The following is a 19,929-nucleotide window of genomic DNA, read 5'->3' on the forward strand; positions in this document are numbered from 1 at the left end:
CAATCACATTAAAATTAGTCGATTGGCCTTTTTTTTTGTATTACAGTTGGGGTCTCATATTAGCGAGTTACTCTACATTATCAACTACAACTCTTGGCAAAATGCATAGCAACACCACAGTTTCAGTACCACCATGCTCTTATCATGTGATCGGCAACTGTCGTCTCACTCTGTATCACGTGATAAGTTGTTGTCACCTCAAATGCATCTTCAACTCTGTTGCAGTAATCCTCAAATATGGCTAAGTACTGGGTGATCTGTTCTCAGTTAACAGTTGTTCTCTGTAAGATTCCTACTTTTTTCACAGTATTTGTGTTATGTAAGATTAATATGCCCTGTAATTGTATGACTAGTCCAGATTACTTCTGTTTTGTATGTGGAGAAGTCATATTAGCTTCAAGAAAGCGTCCCCTAACTTGAGTCATAAAAAAGGCGTACTTCTTGTACTTTGGATATACATTTGGATATACACACATAAGCTGCACTACCCGTTCATCAAAACTCAGTGCGTGGGTGAATCGGAAGGGACATTTAATGCCTTTTGTCCATGATATTAGCATTAGCATTAGTAGAGGCATTTGATGCAAGAAAGCAAGCTTATGCAGCATCAGCCAAAAAAAAAAAAAAAAAACCACTTCCACTTCATCCCTCTGTTCGTTCAAAATACCTGTCCAGCTGAGCCTTAAACTTATTTAGGCTATCAACCTCCACCACAAGGGATGGAAGTCTGTTCCACCAACCAACCACGCGCTGGCTAAAGGCAAATTTCCGCACGTCTATCCTACATCTGTCTTTCCTCAATTTGAATTTATGCCCTCTCAGGTGATTATTCTGAGCTAGAGGAAGAATCCCATCAGCATTGAGCATGCTTAAACCATTCAAGGCTTTATACACCTCTATCAGATCACCTCGCTGGTGCCTAGTCTCCAGACACTGTAATTTGCAAAACTTAAGCCTTTCTTCGTAAGAGCACCCCTTTGTTCCATTCACTAATCTTGTTGCCCTTCTCTGTACTCGTTCCAGCAGCTCTACATCCTTCTTGAAATGAGGCCTCCAGACCTGTATACAGTACTCTAGGTGTGGCCTGACCATCGCCTTATACAATGGAATAATCACCTCCTTATCGCTGCTGGAAAAATTCCTGTATATCATTGACAATACTCCATGAGCTACTCTTGCAGCCCGTCTGCACTGCTCAGAGAACTTCATATCTGCCTGCACAACCACCCCCAAGTCCCTTTCATTCTCTACCACTGTCAGTGTTGTACCACAGAGTTGATACGTTGCTCTGGGGTTGCTGTTTCCCATGTGTAGTACTTTACATTTGTCAATGTTAAACTTCATTTGCCACCTCTCAGCCCATCTGCTCAACCTTTCCAGATCCTGTTGCAGCAGCATAGTGTCAGTAGTGTCCTTGACAACCCTGCCAACCTTTGTATCGTCTGCAAACTTGGACATTAAGCCCGATATACCATCATCAATATCATTTATAAATACAGAAAACAATAATGGACCCAACACTGAGCCCTGAGGGACTCCACTAATAACATCAGTCCACGATGAGCAGTGTCCATTGATTACCACTCTCTGTCTTCTCCCCCTCAACCACCCCTTTATCCATAGCAGCAATTTGCCTCCAATGTCACACTGCTCCAATTTGTGTAGCAGTCTTCCATGTGCAACAGTATCAAAAGCCTTTCTAAGATCCAAGTATATAATATCAAAGTTATTCCCTGCATCCAGTTCTTTTGTGACTGCATCATAGTATCCAATCAAGTTGGTCAGGCAAGACTTCCCCTTAACAAAACCATGCTGTGTCTGAGCTATAACTGAAGTCTTGTCTAAATGATCCTGCAGTGCTTCTTTAACCAGTGCCTCCATTCATTTTCCTGGAACAGAAGTTAAGCTCACAGGTCTATAATTACTTGTGTCAGCCTTTGATCCTCCTTTGTGAATTGGGGTCACATTTGCACATTTCCAGTCTATGGGTACCTCCCCTGAGTCCAAGGAAGCTCTCATAATTATGGCTAAGGGTTTGCTTACTTCCTTTGCTGCCTCCTTTAATATAACTGGATAGATCCCATCCACCCCGGGTGCCTTTCTTGTGTTTATCTTCAACAGTTTCTCCTCCACTTTACTCCCAGTTATTTCAAGATTCTGTAGCTTACTGCTAGAGTTGAATACACCTCTGGCATTCCCCTCGCTGAATAACTCCTCATGTGTGAATGTCGATGCAAAATATTCATTTAGTTTGTTAGCTACCTGAGCAGGATCATCAACACTTGACCCATCAATATCAAGTGGACCAATCTGATTCATCCCCTTCCTTCTAGAGTTTACATAAGTAAAGAACTCTTTGCTGTTTTTCTTTGCATCCCTTGCCAAGGATTTCTCGTAATCTGCCTTCGCCTGCCTAACCTCCTTTGTAACTTGGTTGCATATCAACTTGTATCTATCATAGGCTTCTGTGTCATGTGTTAATTTGTATGTATCCCATGCATTTTTCTTCTCTGCCATATGCCTCATTAGTTCATCTGACATCCATTTTGGCCTAAACCTTGAACAATATTTCTTAGTTGGTATGTAAAGCCTAGTAGCTTCCAAGATAAGTTCTTTGAATGCTTCCCATTTTGAATTTGCTGTTGGTAACATCATCAGTTGGTCCCACTGTATAGAATTTAAATACTGTCTCAGTCCATCGTAGTCGCCTTTACGGAAGCAATAACCCTTCCCTTTACCCCTAATGGTAGTTACCTCTTTGAGTAAATCCCACTTCAGCACACTGTGATTACTGCCACCTAGTGGTTCATTTATCTGCAGATTCTTAATGTATGAAGAATCACTGCTGATAATCAAATCAAGAGTATTACTCCCTCTAGTTGCCTCCCGAACATGCTGATGTAGAAAACAATCATCCAATAAATCCACAAAAGCCCTGCTAGTGTGTGAGTAACCAGCCCCCAAAATCCAGTCAATATCTGGGAAATTAAAATCTCCCATTATAAGACACTGATTTACTGGCCCACTCTATTTCCCTGTACAGTTCCTTATTATACTCATCAGAGTCATTAGTCCTATAGCACACTCCTACTCTCAATTTTGATCTCCCAATGTTTATGTCACACCAAACTGACTCCACACTGCACTGTCCAGCGATGTCGACTGGCTTCACTTCCTTGGTTTTTATGTGTTTCTTAACTAATAGCATAACACCTCCCCCCTTCCTATCCTGTCTATCCTTTCTGTAGACGTTGTACTCCCCAAATTGCAGTTCTGCATCCCTTATATCTGTGTGACACCACGTCTCTGATATCCCAACAATATCTGCCTTCGATGTTTTGAGCAATACCTCAAATTCATCAAATTTATTTACTAAACTCCTAGCATTGGTGTACACGCAAGTATACCTGCACCTGTTTCTATTCTTAGCTACCCTAATACAACCCATGTGTTTACTTGTGCCGCAATGGCTCCCAGCAGTCTCTGAAATACCATGCATCTTGTTTTTCAGGCTTCTGCTCATTCTAATAGAAGCAGTGCAAGAATCTCTTTCACCTCTGCCAGTGGCTACTGTCAATCTATTGGTCTTTGTCTCCCCCCAAGCTAGCAGTTTTCCGACCCACCTAACACTGCCTCGATAGCATCAGCAAATATTCTTGCACCCTTTCTATTTAAGTGTATCCCATCCCTGTAGAAGCAATCTCTCCTGTTAACAAGTACAGTCCAGGCTGAAAAAAATTCTACCCCTTGAGCCTTGCACTATCTTTCCAGGGCCGAATTGATCGACAAGGCTCTCATCATATACTCCCTCCTATCGTGTCTGGGCAGAATTGCAGACACTTTCAAATTCAACCCTAATTCTCGGCTTTTGTTCAACAGTGACCTGTACTTGTTAAGTAATTCTGCCGGTCTCCTACTCTTAATATTATTAGTGCCAACGTGTACAACTATATCATCTTTTGTGCCCTTAAAAGATGATATTCGCTCTACAACGTCATCAACCTTTGCCCCTGGCAGACATACCCTGGCAGACATATGGAGGAAGCCAACAAATCACGTCACAGACTTACTTCTATATGGTGTCTCCTATTAGAAAAGGGATGACAATGAAGAAAAAGTGGACAGTGATGTACCTAGGGCTTACAATACTGGGATCCTGTTATTCAAATCCTGGTATTGATACAAAAATACTGGTTTTTCAGTACTAATTTAAAAAATAATTATCCATGATTTATTCACATAAAAGTTATAAAATCGACAACAATAAATCCTTAATACTGCTGAATTTGCAAATCAGTGATTGTTATACAGTACAAATGCAACAGAAACCTGAAAACATCATGAAACTGCAAGACAAAATCTTACAAATATATTTCTGTTAGTAAGTAGAGTGCATGTGTGTGGAAGTAAAGCACTTAAGGAATAATGAAAACATCATTACAGAAATATTTCCATTAGTGGTAGTAGGCTTGGATAGAGCAATTAAGGAATATGGTGAACAGTGGTATAGCACGTGCGGAAGGGTTAAAATTGAAAGCTTCTGAACGATATTTTAATCCCTCTACACCGCTACTTGAGGATGCGACACAGTGCATTTTGGGAGAGGGTGTCGGTATGGAGCAGTTCAAAGGTATTGTGAACAGGCGATTTTGAGGTAAAAGATGAAAGCACTTCGTTGTCTGGGAAAAATATTCTGCTTTTCCCACTAAAGCAAGAAGAGTGAGTTTAAATAATAACACAGTGATTGGCTCAGGTTTAAATTAGATAGGGGGAGATATGTAAATGCATGCAAACCCTTCTGGGGTTTGCACATAAGCTTGCATATAAAAAAAGTAGTACAAGGGGCAATTGTTAACTTGCAATCAATTCAATAAATAAATAAATGAAAAGGAAATAAATAAGGGGCTTGCACCAAAAGAGGGATTTGTGGTTGTTGTTCAAAGAGGTTGCAGACTTCCAGTGGTAGTTCTGGATTCAGTTCGGGTCCAGCTATACAGTGAAGGGTTCCGCCGGGCATGTTCCTCTGCTAGAAGTTAATCCGGAAGTTGAATAAAAGCCAGTCAGATAGTGCCTTGGCTTCTACTACAGCTGTGGTAATTTCCTTCAGTATTAGCAGAGAACTGTTCTCGAAATCCCGAAATAAGACAGTACTGGAAGAGTTATACTGCCGAGATGCAGAGTTCAACTGAAAATAGAGAAAGAGACATCACCGCACTCCATGGAAGGAATCCGCACAAAGGAATCCCACCGTGAAAGAGAAGGAAGGTAAGTCCTCTGAACTGTGTTGTATTGGAAATGGGACTTAAAGTGGGTGATTAAAAGAGTTAGGTTGAAGTTGAAGAAACACGAGAAATAAGGAAATGTTCGGTATTGAGTTTGTTTATTGGTTGATTTTGTAAAGAAAATCGATTATTGCAAAATTAAGAGAGATTACATGGAATTGTTAGCATTAAGTTAGCGACTTATGGATTGCTGTTGTGAAGAGAATTGATATTGCCGATTAAGAGAAATATGAGGAAGTGAATAAGATTGAATTAGTTTAGTGTTTGAAGATTGTTAATTGAGAGAAATTTTATGGAAATGATAGCATGTATTAACAGATTAAATGAGAAATATTAATAGATTAGATGTAAATGAACACCAATTATGTATTGTTAAGTAGTTTTGTATGATAAATGACTTGTTCTATATTTGTGTCATTGTTCTTGAGAAACTGACAGCTCACATATAATATGTATATGATATACAATATACAGCGCGTCTCAAAAATTTTTCAGACTGGTCTGTACTTGTTAACAGGAGAGACTGCTTCTACAGGGATGGGATACACTTAAATAGAAAGGGTGCAAGGATATTTGCTGATGCTATCGAGGCAGTGTTAGGTGGGTCGGAAAACTGCTAGCTGGGGGGGGGATACAAGGACTAATAGATTAACAGTAGCCACTGGCAGAGGTGAAAGTGATTCTTGAACTGCTTCTATTGGAATGAGCAGTAGCCTGGAAAACAATATGCAGGATATTTCAGAGACTGCTGGGAGTCATTGCGGCACAAGTAAACACATGGATTGTGTTAGGGTAGCTAAGAATAGGAACAGGTGCATGTATACTTGCATGTACACCAATGCTAGGAGTTTGGTAAATAAATTTGATGAATTTGAGGTATTGCTCAAAACATCAAAGGCAGATATTGTTGGGATATCAGAGACGTGGTGTCACACAGACATAAGGAATGCAGAACTGGAATTTGGGGAGTACAATGCGTACGGAAAGGATAGGAAGGGAGGAGGGGGTTATGCTATTAGTTAAGAAACACATAAAATCCAAGGAAGTGAAGCCGGTCGACATCGCTGGATAGTGCAATGTCGAGTCAGTTTGGTGTGACATAAGCATTGGGAGATCAAAATTGAGAGTAGGAGTGTGCTATAGGCCTAATGACTCTGATGAGTATAATAAGAAACTGTACAGGGAAATAGTGGGCCAGTAAATCAGAGAGGCTTATAATGGGGGATTTTAATTTCCCAGATATTGACTGGAATTTGTGGGTTGGTCACTCACACACTAGCAAGGCTTTTGTGGATTTATTGGATGATTGTTTTCTACATCAGCATGTTCGGGAGGCAACAAGAGGGAATAATACTCTTGATCTGATTATCAGTAGTGATTCTTCATGCATTAAGAATCTGCAGATAAAGGAACCACTAGGTGGCAGTGATCACATTGTGCTGAAGTGGGATTTACTCAAAGAGGTAACTACCATCAGGGGTAAAGGGAAGCGTTTTTGCTTTCATAAAGGTGACTACGATGGTCTGAGTCAGTATTTAAATTCTATACAGTGGGACCAACTGATGATGTTACCAATAGCAAATTCAAAATGGGAAGCATTCAAAGAACTTATCTTGGAAGCTACTAAGCATTACATACCAACTAAGAAATATTGTTCAAGGTTTAGGCTTAAATGGATGTCAGATGAACTAATGAGACATATGGCAGAGAAGAAAAATGCATGGGATACATATAAATTAATGGGTAACATGGAAGCCTATGATAGATATAAGCTGGTCTGTAACCAAGTCACAAAGGAGATTAGGCAGGAAAAGACAGATTATGAGAAATCCTTGGCAAAGGATGCAAAGAAAAACAGCAAAGAGTTCTTTACCTATGTAAATTCTAGAAGGAAAGGGATAAATTAGATTGGTCCAATGGATATTGATGGTTCAACAGTTGAGGATCCTGCTCAGGTGGCTAACAAACTAAACGAGTATTTTGCATCTACATTCACACATGAGGAGTTAATCAGGAATGGGAGTGCCAGAGGTGAAGTAAACTCTGGCAGTGAGCTAGATGATTTTGTAATAACTGAGAGGAAAGTGGAGAAGAAATTGTTGAGGATAAACATAAAAAAGGCACCTGGGGTGGATGGGATCTATATTAAAGGAGGCAGCAAAGGAAGCAGGCAAACTCTTAGCTATAATTATGAGAGCTTCTTTGGACTCAGAGGTACCCATAGACTGGAGATGTGCAAATGTGACCGCAATTCACAAAGGAGGATCAAATGGCGACACAAGTAATTATAGACCTGTTAGTTTAACTTCTGTTCCCGGAAAATTAATGGAGGCACTGGTTAAAGAAGCACTGCGGGATCATCTAGACAAGACTTCAGTTATAGCTCGGACACAGCATGGTTTTGTTAAGGGAAAGTCTTGCCTGACCAATTTGATTGGATAGTATGATGCAGTCACAAAAGAACTGAATGCAGGGAATAACTTTGATATTATATATTTGGATCTTAGAAAGGCTTTTGATACTGTTGCACTCGAAGACTGCTGCACAAATTGGAGCAGTGTGGCATTGGAGGCAAATTGCTGCTATGGATAAAGGGATGGTTGAGGGGGAGAAGACAGAGTGGTAATCAATGGACACTGCTCATCATGGACTAATGTTATTAGTGGAATCTCTCAGGGTTCGGTGTTGTGTCCATTATTGTTTTCTGTATTTATAAATGATATTGATGATGGTATATCAAGCTTAATGTCCAAGTTTGCAGACGATACTAAGGTTGGCAGGGTTGTTAAGGACACTACTGACGCTATGCTGCTGCAACAGGATCTGGAAAGGTTGAGCAGATGGGCTGAGAGGTGGCAAATGAAGTTTAACATTGACAAATGTAAAGTACTACATATGGGAAACAGCAACCCCAGAGCAACATATCAACTCTGTGGTACTACACTGACAGTGGTAGAGAATGAAAAGGACCTGGGGGTAATTGTGCAGGCAGATATGAAGTTCCCTGAGCAGTGCAAATGGGCTGCAAGAGTAGCTCATGGTGTCTTGTCAATGATATACAGGAATTTTTCTAGCAGGGATAAGGAGATGATTATTCTGAAAGCAATGGTCAGGCCACACCTTGAGTACTGTATACAGGTCTGGAGTCCTCATATCAAGAAGGATATAGAGCTGCTGGAATGAGTATAGATAAGGGCAACAAGATTAGTGAATGGAACAGAGGGTTGCTCTTACGAAGAAAGGCTTAAGTTTTGCAAATTACAGGGTCTGGAGACTAGTACCTGCGAGGTGATCTGATTGAGGTGTATAAAGCCTTGAATAGTTTGAGCATGCTCAATGCCGACGGGATTCTTCCTCTTGCTTAGAATAATCACCTGAGAGGGCAAAAATTCAGATTGAGGAAACACAGATGTAGGATAGATGTGCGGAAATTTGCCATTAGCCAGCGGGTAGTTGGTTGGTGGAACAGACTTCCATCCCTTGTTGTGGAAGTTGATAGCCTAAATAAATTTAAGGCTCAGCTGGACAGGTATTTCGAACGAACAGAGGGGTGAAATTGAAGTGTTTTTTTTTTTTTTTTTTTGGCTGATGCTGCACAAGCTTGCTTTCTTGCATCATATGCCTATGCTAATGCTATTGGTACAAACGGTTAAGGGAAGTAGGTAACATCTAAAGGAATGTGAAACGCATAGAAACCCATAACTGGAAACGTCACAGGAAAGTAGTAGTAGCAGAGGCACAAGAAGCAGAAATGACACAAGACAGTAATTAGTGGCAAACATTTATTTGACATAATATTAACAATGGAGTATGAGATGGATGCATTTCATGATGTTACAACAGATGCTCGAAGGTTCCACCATGAGACGCGATGCATGCGTGACACCGATGCAGCATGGATTGGTGAACATGGTCGAACACACCTGGAGCTTTGACAGTAGCCGCAGCGCAGACAAGTCTCGCCATGAGATCCATTTCTGTCTCCACAGTCGATTCATACACAATAGATTTGAGGGCCCCCCACAGAAAGAAATCAAGGCTCGATAAATCAGATGAGTGTGGGGGCCTGGCAACGGGTCCACCATGGCCAATCCATCAACACCCAGAACGCCTGTTCAAATGGTCATGAACACACCTTCCATAATCGGCAAGTGCCCCGTCATGTTGAGACCAAATGTTGCATCTTACATTTGCTGGAACATTGTCAAGTAACCCTGGTAGAACTTGTTCAAGAAAGATCCGATATTTAGCGGAGTTCATGCGGAACGGTAACAGGTATGGGCTGACCATACCTGCCCACACATTTATTGTGAAGCGATGTTGTGCCACATGGGGGCGCATGTAGGTTGTCGTGAGCCCACACATGAGCATTGTGCTGATTGAATAAGTCTTCCCGAGTGAAATAAGCCTCATCCGTGACCAAAACATAGGCTGGAAAATTCACGTCTTGAACACTTTCTTGGAGAAACCACTGCGCAAAAACCACACGTGCAGGATGATCTTGGGGAAGCGGTAACTGAACCCTTTGGAGATGAAAAGGGTGTAAGGAATAGTCATGCCAGACACTCTACACTGCAACAAGACACTCCTAAGGCAGAGGCAACGTCACATGTACTGGTAGTAGGATTATTTTGGACGGCATTCAACACACTTTCTTCCATGGATGGAGTTTGTGTCGAACGCGGTCTGCCCGCACTACTCCTGTTACCTCTAAATGACCCATAATCACACAAATTTTGATGCACACATGCAAACACATGCTTGTACCGGTGGTCCGGTACAAGTCTGTCTAGGAAGCGTTCTCCATAAATTCGTTCAGCGGCTCGTCCATTGCCCTCTGCTAATCCATACACTAGGTGCATGTCTGCCAGCTCACAGTTCGTATATCGATGCATGCTTTTCGTGCAGAGACTATTGCTTGAATGAGTAAACCAGAAATTTTCCCTCTCCTCTCATGAACCGATGAACAGCGGCGTGTACCGACTTACGGTGACGTTTCCGGTTATGGGTTCCTATGCGATTCACATTCCTTTGGATGTTACCTACCTCCCCTAAATGTTTGTACCAATATTTTTGAGACACCGTGTATATACTTGTGTGTATATATATTTATGGTTGGGGATATCCCTCAGCTCCTGGAAATTCTCATTTTTTAACGTAGTCAGGTAACTTGTGGGGCTTGAGGGAAGCTGCTATACAAAAATCATAAAATTGGCTACTGATGGCGATACGAAGGTACAGGGAAATAAAAATGAATTAATAAATAAATAAATACCCCCCCCCCCACACACAACTTAGATTTGGTTTCCTCACCAAGCTTGACAGTCAGTATCTTTATTTCGTTAATACGAATATAGTGCCATAAAAAGTTAAAAAGGAAATATTTTTTATTTTTGATAAAAATAATTTTATCAAATTTTAAAAAATAAATTCAAGTAATTACTTGTTTTTCCCTTATTTTTTTGCACCTGATTGTCATCAAAATTTATTGCGATAAATGTTTTTTTTTTTAGAATACCGGTATCCCGGTTTCATAAATTTAAAATACTGAAATACCGGTCTTAAGATTTTGACTGGTATTGTGAGCCCTAGATGTACCCAAATAAATCATCTGCAATTTGTCCAATGCATCATGGTGAAGTACTACCTATTATTGAACTACCCGACTGTTTTTCTGAACATGCTGATGAAGATAAAGAAATTGATGAACATCAACTTGATATACACGAAAAAGTACAGCAGCTGTCTATGTCAAGGGAGCCACCATTTTGTCCAAACGTTTATTAGCATTAGTAGTGGCATATGATGCAAGAAAGCAAGCTTATGCAGCATCAGCCAAATAAGAAAAAAAAATAAAAAACTTCCACTTCACCCCTCCGTTCATTCGAAATACCTGTCCAGCTGAGCCTTAAATTTATTTAGGCTATCAACTTCCACAACAAGGGATGGAAGTCTGTTCCACCAACCAACTACCCGCAGGCTAAAGGCAAATTTCCGCACATCTATCCTACATCTGTCTTTCCTCAATTTGAATTTATGCCCTCTCAGGTGATTATTCTGAGCAAGAGGCAGAATCCCATCAGCATTGAGCATGCTCAAACTATTCAAGGCTTTACACCCCTCTAGCAGATCAACTCCCCGGTGCCTAGTCTCCAGACACTGTAATTTGCAAAACTTAAGCCTTTCTTCGTAAGAGCAACCCTTTGTTCCATTCACTAATCTTGTTGCCCTTCTCTGTACTCGTTTCAGCAGCTCTACATCCTTCTTGAAATGAGGCCTCCAGACCTGTATACCGTACTCAAGGTGTGGCCTGACCATTGCCTTATACAAGGGAATAATCACTCCTTATCCCTGCTAGAAAAATTCATTAATTAATTTATTATAGTAATTTATTAATTTACTATAATATACAGTACTTCACTATAAAATACTATACTAAGCTAATGCAGTAACACATTCTGCTATATAGTTTTACATTATACCTTAGCTATCATGTTCGAGATATACAGTATCAAGTTATGCTGCTATACTGTACATCCTCAGAACCTTCATTAATCCAGTTAAATATGTTGTTATAAAAAAAATTGGGCCTTGGCGTTGTATAATATTTTCCTTGAGATGCATTTTATATTGTTTTACATAGAGGACACATTATAAATATAAATTATAATTTTTTCTCTTGTTATAATATTTTGATATATTTTGTAATAGGTTATTATGATGTTAAGAACCTCCTGTACCAAAATGACAGAGGAAGAAATTGGGAAACTCAGTGTTAGGCTTTTGAATTGTCAGTCATTTGTGGAGGGCAGACAAACATATTCTTGCTCAGACAGTATGGTATGTGTTTCTGGATGTGCATATTTTTCTTACTGTAAAATAAACATAATTATTTTCAGAGGTATCACAAAAGATATCAGTTGTTTAACGTTGATATCTTTTATCATAGTGCATTAATGAAATATTTATTTTACTTTATACTGTGTCCTATGAGGAATATAGTGATACCCTTGTAAATGCTGAATACTGTAGGTTTTTTTGGTGAAATTTTATATCTGAGTGTCTGCCTCTACAGCTATATTTGAATGTAAAAAATGACCCACTCAAATGTCTTGAATATAATTATTATTCAGTTATTATTATTATATATTTTTTTTCTGTTCATTGCTATTAAATTCAAAAAACTTCAGATATTCCTTCATTTTTAAATTATGTTCTTGGTAATCATAAAAACTGTTTATCTTATAAATGAAAAAAAAAATGCATAAGGAATATTGAATTGATATTGGTTGTTTCTTAATCTGATAATCTACATTAGTGGTCAGCCTTCAAGTCAGTGGGTGAACTGTCTTCACATGTTAAAAATTAACTCATAAAATTATAAAAAAAATAAAAAAATTGGGATATTTGGAAATATATAAAGACATAAAAATAGTATGCAGGAGGTGTCACAGAACATTGTACAATGAAATTGTCTACAGGTTGAGAATAAAAATGTTATTGTTCATTTTTACAAATAAAAAATATTTTGTGTGTATTCTGACATGACTGCATAGGTTAGAGAAGTTTAAAATTAGTTGACATGAGCAGTCACATGAAATCAGGCCTGGTCAACTCAAACATAATAATTTGCCACTGTGCTCTGTTGATGTCACTAGTTAGAGAGATGTATCATAGCCCTCAAATATACCTTCTGGGATGTGTGGATTAGATTAGATTAGGATGAGATATCAAGTGTATAAAATGCTCTAGTTGGAGCTGCATTTAGAAATCATTTTTTTTTTTTTTTTTTTTTTTGTTTCAAATTTTGAATTGATCCATTATGGGGCAGCACCTTTTTGGGGAAGGGGATTGTGGGTGGATCCTCTCCCTTTCTGGGACTTTTAAGGGTATCGTGGCCGTGAGGGGGGAGTCGTCATCTTTGTTGATGGTTTTGATTTGTTTAAAAAGAGATCACCAGAGTTTGAAGGTCAAGGAATACTGTATGTTGTTAGAATGACACTTCAGTTTGTTGTACTGTTGATTGCAGTGGGCTGCAAAAAATTGCAGCGCAATATAGCTGTGATGTGTGAAGGCAAAGCCAGCTGCAATAGCAAGAATGAAGCTGCCTGACTTTCGCATGAAAACAGCTATAATTGAGGTGGAAGGAAGTTGCATACGTTAAAAAACTTTTGGACAGCGATCCCCTGCATTCATTTGAATATGTTTGACTAGGTCCAAAAGATATTTCTGAGAAGACCAAATGATTGTACAATAGTCAAGGACAAGTAAAATTGGTTGCTTAAAAAGAATCACAATAGTAGTATCACTATTAAAAGCCAAGTAGTGAATTTAATGAGATCAAGAAGCTGAAAAGCTTTTTGCACAGTGTTATTTATATAAGCCAATGGATGAAGGTCACGTTTTATGTCACACCTGAATCTTTGTAGTGATCAACAATTCCAATCCCGTCCTGAGTGACAGAATAATTTATGAAGCATTGCTGCTAATAGCCCAGAGTTCAGCCATTTTACTGACAGAATAGAGCAGTTAATTTCATAGGCCTTTATTTCTACACTATTTGTATATTGAGTAATTAAGAATGGCTACCTATGTGCATTACAGCACAGCACTTGTAGTACCATTTAACATTTTTGCCATGCAATTAATTCATTGTAAACTTGGGAAATTATATAGGGCAGTTCAAAATTTTTTGATAAAATTAGGAATAGTACACAGGATAATTCAAAATTTGCACAATCCAAATATGAGTAATTTAAATTTATTTATTCTTTTACTGTCAGATTATGCAATCAGATAATTATAATAACTATAATGATAATAAGAAATTATAAAAAAAAATTATTATAAATGTTGAAAATCTTTTGCAGATATTTGAAAATCAAAGATATGCAAAATGCGTGCATATCGTCTGTTTGATAAAGATTACGATTGTTTTCTTTATCAACTTCTTTAAATTCATGAATATGTTAGGGATAGAGATCTAACTTTTTTACTGTCCTTTTAAGACATATCAGTTTGATGCAAATCTTAGTAATCATTTGTTTTTTAGTCCCAAATACTATCTGATTTATGAAAATTGGTTGCTAATCATAAATTTTGTGGTTTATTTTGAGTCTGTAACTCACAAATCTGATGTGATAAATTTTAAGATAATTTTTAGCATGTTGATATATGCAAAGATTTTCTAATTTTTCTAATTGAGAAAAATTTTGTTGCCACATAGTGTGTAATTGAAAGTAACTTAATTATTAGAGAACTAAAACTGTGTAAAAAAGAAACTTTTTTACAGGCTTAGAATAGCATTAAAGGAATACAACAGTATCATTCTGCATAAATTCATCATCATTTTCCTGTATATTACCTTGCTTTATATAAATTTGTAAATGGTTTTTGAGAAAACTTGGTTATACTTCATTTTAGGCATATTAATTGATTTTTATAATTGTTCAATAATTTGCCAAGTCTTTAATTTTTATGTATCTTCTCCCTGTAAGATACATAAAACAAACTGACAAAAAAAAAAAAAAAAAAAAATCATGCCTCCTGAGAAAAAGTTGCAGATTCTAAAGGAAATTGATCAATTGGTTCCAAAAATACCAAAATTGTCTGTCTCTCTCACATCTCGATTGAAATATATATATAGGCTGGCCTCGATTAATGCGATTAATTTGTCCCGCGAGCGCATTGTGCAAAACGGAAGCGCGTTAATTGAATATAATAATCAATAGGAAAAATTATAATTGGTCCTTTACCTTCTGGAATGTCCATAAAGAATTTTAAAAATACCTTTTAAATAACTTTTTAACTGTATATACAATGTAAAAGATAATGAAAATAATTATGGAATTAAATGTTTTTCTTAAAACAACGGTTCCCAAACTGTGTGCTGCAGAATATTTTAAATTTTCGAGGGAAATACAGTGATACTTGACATCAGTCGGACACCGCGTGAACTACTAGCTCGATGTACTTCACAGTTTGAACATTTCTTAAGTTGTTTGGACCTAACTACTAAACGGAACTGTTAGGTATTTCTTTTGGTCTGGGTGCACCGTGAAAAAATTACTGAGACACTAAGGGTGCCATGAAAGTTTGGGAAGCTCTAACATAAAATACACAATGAAGAAATGACTGTTGCGGAAATATTTGAACAGTGTTGACTTTCTCTTTTCATCAATCAATTTCCGATAGCTGACAACAATCTTCTCTTGGCCCCCTGGCGATACAAAAGATTTCATTTGGTTCTTTTACCGTTATCTCCTTCGCAGTAACATTTTCATCTGGCTCATTTAAAAATTAGAATTTTTAAATGCAAGTCTGCATTGACTTTATTAGCGTGAGACAAATAAGTAGGCACCTCTGTAGCCAGGTGGGCAGGAGCAGCAGTGCGTAGCACACGCTTCTTGATTAGACCGGGGTTCAAGCCCGTGACCACTAAATATGGAGGATGCAGAAAGGTCAGGGAATGACCACCGCATATCTCCTGAGCAATATAGCCTTAGTTGCTAATGCTCCTAAAAACCAAATAACAAACAAACAAGTAACGTGTCTTCCGATGGTTGATGGAATAGACAACGTTTGTTTATTGCCCATCCGACGCGCAGTAAGCTTAATGCGCGATTCAAATCTTTTTCAGTTATTGCATAAAAACAAAAAAAATCGCGTTAACTGGAAATTTGCATTGTGTAAAGTGAAAAGTGGTATAATTTTTCAAATAGTAGTAACTGAGATATACTATTTGGTGCTGTGCTTGCTTTTCTGGACATCACAGCTATTTTTGTCATGCAGAAATATCAGTCATCAAAGTGGTTGCACAGTACTTGCCACACCATAGGAACAGCAAAAGGCATACTTTTAATTTTCCCAGTTAGCCACATCCTCAGATTTGTGGTACGGATAATATAGCATGTACATGATGAGTTGAAGTTTTGTCCTGATCACCAGTCGTGCATCCAAAGTACAAAGAATATGCAAACTTAGTAATACTATAGATTTTTCCTCTGAAGTTTATTTGTAAACTTTCTATGTGCATAGCAGAAATTGTCAGGGTGATTCAGACATTTCCTTTGCTTTTGCTTAAACAGTTTAATAATACAGTGCTAAGCAAAACACAAGAATCAAACAAATATGCAATAGGTATGCTGATAAACTGTACATGTAGTCACACTACAATCATCATTCATCATTCTACTCTTTCGTTTGGCACGGGTTGAGTCCCTATTTAGATATCGACCTCCTTTGTTTTCTGCCTCTTGAATCTTTTATCGTTTGTTGATAATTCTGAAATCCTGTGTTTTCATTTAGGCATTGTAGCCGTTCTCTTTTGGGTCTTCCTGGTGGTCTCTTATCTCCAATTCTTCCTGTCAGTACTACATTAAGCAGCCTGTGTTGTTTCATGCGGTTCACATGTCCAAACCACTGAAGTTGTTTTTTGTAGATCTGCTCTATTATACTGCATTCAAAATTTAGATCTTTTCTGACTTGTTCATTAGTTTTATGTTCACTCCAATTTGTTTTATTCATTTTTTTTAGACATCTCATTTCGAATGCCATTATTTTTTGCCTTTCTTTCTTATTTATTCTCCATGTCTCTGATCCATAAGTTGCTGTGGGTATGATGATAGTCATTACAATCATCTTTCCATTACTGAAAGAGAGAGGTGGGAGGCAGACAGACTAGGTTGAACAGTTAACTCTTCCCAAACTTACTGCTATCTACCATCTACAAGCACATGCAACCACTTTTATTATTGCAGGTAATATAACAGCTCAGTGTTATATCTACTTCCCTAAATTGTAGTAAGATATACATATTATGGGTGAACACAAAAACCTGTACATATAGAAATTGACATGATGTGAAATTTTAAGAATTATTTTTGAAATCTATGCATAAAAATTAACTGCAAACAGCTGATACTGTATGTATTTAATGGAGGTAAAAATCAAGTTAGCCAGTGTAATTATAGCAATAGCTAGTTACATGAAAAATTATTGCCAGTGTAATTATAGCAATAGCTAGTTACATGAAAAATTAACTGCAAACAGCTGATACTGTGTATGTATTTAATGGAGGTAAAAATCAAGTTAGCCAGTGTAATTATAGCAAGTGTAATTATAGTGTAATTATAGCTAGTTACATGAAAAATTATTGCTAATTAATTAGTATTTATCAAAGCCTCTTTATACACTACATAACCTCCATTACTGTTGATTATAAAACAATTGAAAAGATACTAGTTAAAAATAGTAAGTAAATTTTAAAACATCACCTTGTTAAGAAGTGTACCTTTTTGCAATGGTTTTTGAATAATGGATGAAGTTACAGTTCATTGGAAAAAAAAAATTAACACCATTCTACTGAGGGCATTTAAGCTAATGTATCTTTTTGGTATAATTGCCTTCTTCCTATACTCCTATATCATGTGAGCAAGAAAGCTAAGATATCAGAAAGAAAGAGAGAAATGTTTCTTTTTATTGTTATAATTTTTTTCAACCATTGTGGTTTGGTCCTCCTTAGGAATGTGTTTTTTTTTCCAGTATTTATTCTACATCTTTTTACCATATTGATGTAGAAGCACTTAAAGAGCCATTTTAGATTAAATGTCACTTCATAGTGGAATCGTGTTTTGATTGGTTTTTTTTTTTTTTTTTTTTTTGTTAACTATAACTGATTTTTTCTATTAATCAACAATACTTAGAAAGGTGCACTTCTTAACAAGGCAATTCTGATGTTTTAAATATACAGTGGATTCCGGTTATTTGGGCCACCCAAATAACCAGAATCCACTGTCAGGGGAAGCCGTTTATTTGGGGCAAATCTTAAAAAAATGGAAACCAATGGAGAAAATAGCCAGGGTTTACTTCGCTTAATTGGGGCAGGAGACCGCAGCACTGGAGATTACCCTACGATTGTCTCTGATGGTACCAAGTGGTTCGGTTGAAATTCTGGAGGTCACAACCATAAAACAAAAACAATTAGCAGTCACCTGTTTATTGGGCTTTTCTGTTAGTGAAATCTATCATAAATGGACAGTAAACTCGATCTTACTGAATTTGTGATAATACCGACAACTGGAATTCTGTGGGTTATTATGTGGTGAAATGTGTTTACACTTCCATGAAATCTTCAATCATATAAAAAAAAATTAATTTTCAGATCTTCTCTTCATTCCTATTTTTAAAGCTTTGTAACTTGTTACTCCGTTCTCACTTGTGTTACTTGCAATTTGCGTGTGCCGTGTTCTTTGTTATTGATTGCTTATCTTTTTACTGTTTTAAATTTTAACCCTCACCCACAAATGTCAGTGAACAGAAATGTCAACTAGTTAGTATGTACATATTACAGTACATATTAATTATTCCGATTATCATGTATATTCTTCCGATTTTCACGTATCATTTAATTTTTTAATTGGTAAGATAATAAAGGGTAAATTTAGGCTTAATATATCTTTGCTTTTATAGCCTGTGGATAATATTCCTCCTATTTTCGCTAATTAGAATCACTGTTTAATAGAATTAAAATTCAATTCACAAACGTGATCACAATGACCGGCGCTTACTACACATCGTATAGCGAACGGTACTTTACTATGGTGAGTTCGCCATAACATGATTTGATTGTACAGTGAACCAATTGTAAAGGGGAGTACATATTTTTAACTATTTACGTGAAACTTCAGATAATTGGGGTAGCTGCTTAATCGGGCCAAAATGCACTAGTCCCGATGTGTCCCAAATAACCGGAATGGACTGTACTTACGTACAGTCCATTTTGCCTTTTCCGTTCATTTATAATCATCAGTAGTGGAGGTAAGTTACATATCAAGAGGATTTGCTATATCCATTTATATATCCTTTTCCCATTATTAATTTTTTTACTTTATTTATTTCTGCCTTTTTTTCCCTCCTAGAGCTTACGGGAGTGTACCCGAGATATGGATCAAAATACATGGAATGCCTATTTAATAGTGAGTAATAGAGCAAGGTCAGTTTGCTATGCTGCACGCCAACAGCAGTTTACTGCTAAAACAGAGATGACCGTAAACAGGCTTATGTCAACAGCTGAGTTTCAGTTAGATGCAATGAAAAAATTAGAGGTAATTAAAAGAAATTAAAAATAAAATAGTTTATTAAAAGTATATTGCACATCATCAATGCTTTTCTTGAATATACGTTTGTCTACAATCTTACCATAGAGGTTTTTATCTGTTGAGATGTATAATCAAAGGTCTTGATGCATATTGAAGTTTATATTATTAATTAGATTTAAATAAACTGATTGTTAATTACAAAATTGTGGTATTGAATGGGATGTATGAGTGCTTTTCAATGACTTGGATGGAGTGCTACAAGTCAGCTGGTGTGGCAACTGATCTGATAAGTTTTTCAGCCATTTGAATATTCTAGTGTGGCAGCTAATCTTGGTGAGTTCTTTAACCAGTTCACTAATGAATTATATCAATGTTTCCTCAAAGTGTGGTACCCAATATGATTTTTGGTGATATGGGGATGAACATTTTTTATTTTAATGAAAATGGATCAAAATACATTATGTATTTATTTTAATGTATATTAGAAGAAAATATAACTAGCACATCAAACCCATGATTTCACAGATATTATTGCTGCTGTATCCATG

General features: G+C 37.2%; 1 protein-coding gene across 1 annotated transcript in view; it reads left to right on the plus strand.

The window, feature by feature from the left end:
• LOC150079236 (protein brambleberry-like) overlaps nt 1-19,929 on the plus strand; it is a 190,781-nt gene that overhangs the window by 7,858 nt on the left and 162,994 nt on the right. The window contains exons 2-3 of the mRNA XM_090382238.1: nt 11,994-12,122; nt 19,202-19,387. Of these exons, the coding sequence (XP_090238364.1) occupies nt 11,994-12,122; nt 19,202-19,387 (315 nt within the window). The remainder of the gene's footprint in view (nt 1-11,993; nt 12,123-19,201; nt 19,388-19,929) is intronic.

The sequence above is a fragment of the Mastigoproctus giganteus genome, chromosome 10 (genome assembly GCF_048544385.1).
Source record: "Mastigoproctus giganteus isolate SK-2022 chromosome 10, ASM4854438v1, whole genome shotgun sequence".
Classification (NCBI taxonomy): Eukaryota; Metazoa; Arthropoda; class Arachnida; order Uropygi; family Thelyphonidae; genus Mastigoproctus; species Mastigoproctus giganteus.